General features: G+C 42.9%; 1 protein-coding gene across 1 annotated transcript; it reads right to left on the bottom strand.

Moving 5' to 3' along the window:
- Positions 1–296: 296 nt before the first annotated feature.
- On the bottom strand, positions 297–4,781 carry LOC144514062 (interferon-inducible GTPase 5-like). Its single transcript, XM_078245255.1, is given in 5 exon segments — positions 297–650; positions 652–849; positions 851–1,140; positions 1,684–2,253; positions 4,612–4,781. Coding segments are annotated over 4 exon segments (1,197 nt in total). The 5' UTR covers positions 2,246–2,253; positions 4,612–4,781; the 3' UTR covers positions 297–503.
- Positions 4,782–6,960: the final 2,179 nt, after the last annotated feature.

Genomic DNA, 6,960 nt, shown 5'->3' with positions numbered 1-6,960 from the left:
GTCTACAGATTGGTTCAGGCTCCAACCTTAGGTTTTGGACAAACTGACCTTTGCATATCTCTACAGACGCCTGTGCGTCGTTGCCATCTGCTTGTAGTAGAGAATACACAGGGTCATACCCTTTTCAGCTATCTTTAAACTGGAGGACTGTTTCAAGAAATATCTTTAGGAGATTTAGGAGACACATGTTTCAAAGGCATATTTAAGGATCTACTTATAATTAAAATTTACTCAATAGATGAACAATCATGGTTAAGAAATCATGGTCTATGTAATTTTTCCATTACATTACTAACCCTGGGTTGTCTGTCTGTCTGTCTGTCTGTCTGTCTGTCTGTCTGTAAACTAACCCTGGGTTGTCTGTCTGTCTGTCTCTGGTTAATGTGGCTCGGGAAAGGGAAGTTTGGGGTCCCCTGCTGGAGCTGCTACCCCCGCGACCCGACCCCGGATAAGCGGACGAAGATGGATGGACAATGACAATAAAGATCAATCTAACTATGATATCACACTGGGGTGTTCAAACCCAGGGCCTTTTCAAATACCTTCTGTGCATCCTCAGCAAGCATGTTGAGGAACATGTTGAGAGATTGGTATGTGGAGAGAAAAGAGTTGGTCATTGCTACTGGGATTCCAAAAAATGGAAGAAATCTAGACCCCTTCCTCTGCTGCTGCTAATGTAAGGAAAGCCAGAGAAGAGCTCACTATCCTCTCGATAAGATCTTTGCTTATTTCTTTTCCAGCCAGTGGTGATGTCGTCACTGCTCTAAGCTCATCCAAAGGCATACCTACAGTCTGAGCAAGATGCTGCAGTGACTCGCTATCAAGACCAAAGGTAACTTGGTACTGTTTTAACGGTGGTAGCAATCATGAACATATCAACAGCAACAGAGAGCCCAGGAACTGGTACAGCTGCTCCCAATGCAGACATACCGGCAAGGTACTTTGTTCTTGCCTGTAAAGCTTCTTTCTTTTTTATGATGATTTCAAGACTGGCATTGGGCAAGGCCAACAGCAGAGCATTCTTCTTGTGTGCAGGAAGTTCTTCCTCTAAGGTTTTCTCTAACAGACGGAAGTCATACAGGTGGAGTTTAAAGCTGGCCACCAGGAAGACTTGTGGAGACTCAACACGTCCTTTAAGACCTTCGTCACAAAGAGAACAGGAAGTTAACTTCACATGATGAAATTAAAACAAACAGAAATAACCTCTTCAGCCTACACTTCCCAGAAACCCTCTGCAGGCCCGACACAAAGACAGGTAGGTCGTTTACAGTAGAAATATTTGTTCAGATCTGAGAAGATGAGACCCTCATTAGGGGGCTCTGCCAGTCTTCATATGATTCCTTTAATGACCTGTTAACATAGCCAATGTGTAATGTTATTATCTTGTCCTCTCTTAAATTAAAAGTGTCTACTTGTGACCCTTGTTGCAGACTGCATGGCTTTAAGTTTTAGGCATTTGTAAATCAGAATCAGAAAAGCTTTATTGCCAAGTACGTTTTTTACACATACAAGGAATTTGTTTTGGTGCGCATCACACAATCTCTAAATATAAGAAGGCTAAGAGAATCAAGCACCAGAATATAATAAGTATAAACATATATACACAGTATGTATTAAAAATAAAAATAAAATAAAAAGAGCAGCACAACAGATATATAAATATCCACCTAACCTCAGACTTACCTTGAATGCAGTCCTCCCTTATTTCTTTAAGGGTCTTTTCTTCGCTGAACTCTGACCCCTGAGATTCTTTCTCATCACGTATGTTGTGGTCAATCTTTGAGCGAACAAAGTAGAACTTCTTCTTCATCTTCTGAATCTCCTGAGCGAACTTCACATCATTTTCTCTGAAGCGATCAGCTGAGATGATGATGAAGAAGTCATACCTTTCGAATTCAACAAGCTTCAGGTACTTGTCAGCTGGAAACTTGGTGGTGCCAACACCAGGAAGATCCCAAAGTGTAACGTTGGGATACTTAGGATGAGGGTATGGTGTGACATCTGTGGTGGTTTCTGTAACACCAGTAGGGGCGGCTCTTTTCTTATCGCTGTTGTGTATGCCTCTAAAGGCATTAACAAAGGTGGATTTACCAGAACCACACTCTCCTGTGATCGCAATATTTAGCTGAACATTATCCTGTTCGTCCAAATAAGTCTGGATCATTGCAGCGGCTGCAGCGCATCCATTGGTTTCCAGTTCTTTTTTAATTTCTGCTATTTGTTCATCATCATGTGGATTATCCATAGCACTTCCTGAAGAATAAGTAAAAACAGAAAATCATTGAGCTATTTTGATTCAGGAGGTTGCAGCGTATACAAATTTACTCTCATCAAATCATTCATTAAAATACAATAAGTTCAAGTTAGGAGATTGCATTTAAATAATGTTTTTTTTCCAATAATGTGTGTAGTCTATAGTGTAAGATAAATTGTTGCCTGCAGCCAGTGAACGTTTCTGGGCAGCAAAACCATCAAAACATGCAAACATTAATTCAGTAATGTCTAGGATAGGTTAGGAAAGATCCCGATACTTATCAGCATCAGAGCCAGGGCCTTGTGCTTGCTCAATGTCTACACATACAAACAAATAATGAGTCTTGTGACTTCCTCCCTCTAAAGCCTCTGACACACCAACCCGACGGCCGACTGTCGGCAGAAAAGGCAGTCGGACTGATCAGTCGGCTCCCCGAGGTCCAAAAAGTGCCTCAGAAAACACCGAAGCGCCGTTCTGCGGAAATGACAGACGAGGTATTTTATATATATATATATATATATATATATATATATATATATATATATATATTTATATATATTAGGGCTGTCAGCGTTAATGCGTTAATCGCGATGCGATTAAGGGCCGACGCAATGCGATTAATTTTCTTTAATCGCATTAATCACATGCCGGCATGCGATTAATTTATTTTCCACGTCACTGGGCTTTGCGTCGTGCTTCACGGCTACTATTTTGACCCTTTGGCGCTGCCGTACTTCTTCATAACACATCTTCTGCTGCAGAATGCAGGCAGGCTGCCGGCATGGAGAAGGACAGCAGCAACACACTTCTGATGGCGCTTTTCTTTTAAAAAAACTCCTGACGGCTCGTAGACAAGTCAAAGCCATATGCACGTTGTGTAAAGCTGAATTAAAATATCACCGAAGCACGTCAAGCTGGAGCTACCAGCTACGAGCTAAGCATGTTAACGTGACGCAGTTTGATGCTAGCGGGCTCAGGCTAAAGCAGTATTTTGGAGAGTGCTACTTGCCGACCTGTTGATGAAACCAAATCCAAAAAAATTACTACAGCTCTTGCAAAACGGGTGGCAAATAACTGCAGACCTGTCAGCATCGTAGAGGACTCTGGTCTTAAAGACGTACTACGGTTGGCCTGTTCTGACCTGTCTCATGGCCGTCGGGGGGGACAGCAGCCCCGCACAGCCTGTAGGACACGGAGAAAGCAGCCACACTGGAACTGCTGCAGAGTCCAAACTCTGTCTCATTAACCGCTGATCACTGGACGTCAGTGAGGAATCTACATTATTTAGGAGTTACTAAACACTATATTGACTCTGGCTGGACTTTGCACTCGTTTGCCTTAACGGTGGTTGTTAGTGTTACATCTCAGTCAATTGTTCTCAATCCTTGTTACAAATGTAAAGGTTAAATGTCCTGCTGTGGCATCTGATTTTTGGACCATTTAGTTTGTACTGTATAAGACAGTTTACAAAGTTTACAGACAGACAGACAGACAGACAGACAGACAACCCAGGGTTAGTTTACAGACAGACAGACAGACAGACAACCCAGGGTTAGTTTATAGACAGACAGACAGACAGACAGACAGACAACCCAGGGTTTGCCAATCCAGCGGTGCACACGTTCACATAAAAGAGGCGGGGTTTGCACAGCCTGACCAATCACAGACATCTACCAGAGCTGCATATTTTACATAAGAAGAGGAAACTATGATTGTACATAAATATGAAGAACAGACACGGTTTAACAGGGAAACACCTACAGTCGCTGCTTCCTGAAACAGGAGGAAAGCTGGCAGAAAAGCCAACACTGTAAATATGTAAATCACAACTTTTATCAATATCACTTCCTCATCAGTCAGGCACAAGATCTGGTTATGGTTATTTTGGACATGTTGATGTGAGAAATGTTGGTGCCTACAGCTCTACACCGACGGCTAAGACACGTAGCGTGAGTAATGTGTTTAAACACAAATGATCCCAGTGATCTCACAATTAACTCATGCAATTAAATATTTGCTCTGCCTTGGTGTGAACACACCATACATTTAGTTTAGAAAACATTCCCAGATGCTTAAACCCTGCAGGCAGAGTTACATAACAGCTGATAACAGTATCATTTGTCCAGGAGCTTATCCATGAATCAGTACCAGTTTAAAACATTCATACTACTTCAGTCATTGTGTCTTGGTTCCCTGAAACAGCCCCTGTAACCTCATTACATAAGACTACTAATGCAAACAACAGTGCAAAGTGTGTTACACAAGACACATCTGCATGATTTTTCTGGTCCATGATCTGTGATACGACAGGAAATTCACAATATTGACAATATTAAAGAGACTACAGTATGACTTACCGTCTGTGATACTTGAGGAACGTTACGACTCAGCAGGAAAGTTTAACTTCTGTCTCTACTGTTGTTGTTTTGTAGTGTTTTAAAGAGTTCAGCAGCTTCAACGATGTGGCCAATGAAAACGTCCTGCTGTGGGTGCAGAGACCAATCAGTGTCTGCCCCGTGTCCTCGTAGGCGTTATCAGTGAAGCACATGGTTTACAAGAAACGCCGTCTGTTTATCATAGAGCTGCACCCTTACGAGAGAGCATACCAAAGGGCATACCTTACGGCAAAAGCTGCACCCTTTGCCGTAAGCAAGGAAAAACAAGCAAAAACCGTTTCTGCCGATCACGAATGTGGAGACCACGTTGTTTTTTTGGTTCATTTAATAGTCCGATGGATAATTGCTGTTTGTGAAAACGATTGTCACAGTGTATTTTTATTTTTTTTTACATTTCGCACCAATGCAGTGCATGTTCTGAAATAAAAAAAAGCATTGCCCTGATGTACACACAGCGTTGTTTAGGTTTTTTTTGTTTAGGCAGAGCAGGATACCCAGGGCTCGGTTTACACCTATCACCATTTCTAGCCACTGGGGGGCCATAGGCAGGCTGGGGGGGATGCACATTAATGTTAAAAAACCTCATAAAGGGACATTTTCATGCCATGGGACCTTTAAAAGATTTTTTATCGGATAACGAACGAACAAATTTGTGTAGCTAGCTACGAAAACACGACCTTTGCCATATCTCGGCCAAAATAAATGCTATCAACGCAACATTTTAGATTCTTGTTTGCTATGACCCTCTGAGGACCTCTTTAAAACTGGTCACTAAGGGGCGTTAAAAGTACAAAAAGTTTATATCTCATGAATCATAAATCCGATGTTTACTAAATTTTGAGGGTCCCATCTAGGGCCACTCCTGAGGCCACGCCTACAGTGGGGTACTGATTGGTCAAAGTGGGCGTGGCCTATGCGACCCAGGTTTAGATTCACAACTTACACTAATGTGAGCAACTTCAAATTTACAGTGTAGGTGAACAATCACTTATGGACCTCATGTACCAAAAATTACACATGTGGACCACTAGGTGGCGCAATAATGACGTCAAACGTGTTTTTGCCAATAACTCCCACATTACACATTGCACATTAGAAAACCTTACATCTTTGTGTTCCTTCAGTTGAGCTGAATCTGATTATATAGGCCACGCCCATTTCCGCTAAGAAGATTTTCCGCACGTACAAAACCAACTTTTTCAAACTCGTCCTAGGCCGTAAAACAGATCTGCACGAAACCTGGTACGTATCATCTCCAGATGGACGTGACCAAAATGATTCAAAAGAATTTTGCTACGTTAAACTATGCACAGTTTACCACCAAACAAAATGTTGTAGCTAGCTACAAAACACAAACTTTATCATATCTCGGCATTATCAACAAAATCATTGAGATATATGTTCGACATGCCGCTACGCCCGATAACTGGCCGATAACTCAATGCATGCAAATGAGACATTTGCGATTGCAATTTCTCTGCCGTAGTAACTGATATCGACACGAAACTTGTGATGCTCGTTCGGCATGCCGCTCTGAGGCTCTGTACCAAATTTGGCGAAGAGTGGCCATTAGGGGGCGCTATAGTCAACGTAGACCTGTTTTGGCCCTTTCGCTCAATCAATGTTAATGGGGAAACTGATGTTTGCCTCCCCATCGTTACGCTTTGGGTCCCGCTTTCGCGCACTCCCCGGGTCGTCAGGGGCGACTTGCGCCGCGAGGCTTGGACCCGTCATTACTGCTTGCAGTTCCAGTTTGGTTTAGTCATTGCAGTGCTCTTGCTCTGACTGTCTGACAGTTCTTCACCGTTAATGATGGACTCATTGTTGTAGTGTTTGTATGGCTAACATCTAAAGAAGGGCCTCTCAGAGGACTCCTACATGCCCCGCACGGTGAGGGCTGCTAGGCTAGCCGAGGTGGAACTCCTGAAAAGTCATTCTGACTTTTTCAGAGCAGTTGACCCCAGCCCAACCTACCCGATCCAAACGTCGGACCGCGGAGGCTGTGGGTGACCCTCCTTCCAGGCCCACACAGCCTGTAGGACACGGAGAAAGCAGCCACACTGGAACTGCTGCAGAGTTCAAACTCTGTCTCATTAACCGCTGATCACTGGACGTCAGTGAGGAATCTACATTATTTAGGAGTTACTAAACACTAGATTGGCTCTGGCTGGACTTTGCTCTCGTTTGCCTTAACGGTGGTTGTTAGTGTTACATCTCAGTCAATTGTTCTCAATCCTTGTTACAAATGTAAAGGTAAAATGTCCTGCTGTGGCATCTGATTTTTGGACCATTTAGTTTGTACTGTATAAG

Source organism: Sander vitreus, unplaced genomic scaffold, assembly GCF_031162955.1.
Source record: "Sander vitreus isolate 19-12246 unplaced genomic scaffold, sanVit1 ctg433_0, whole genome shotgun sequence".
In the NCBI taxonomy this organism is placed as follows: domain Eukaryota; kingdom Metazoa; phylum Chordata; class Actinopteri; order Perciformes; family Percidae; genus Sander; species Sander vitreus.
The sequence above is the reverse complement of the archived record's forward strand: the minus strand, read 5'-3'. Positions and strand labels throughout refer to the sequence as shown.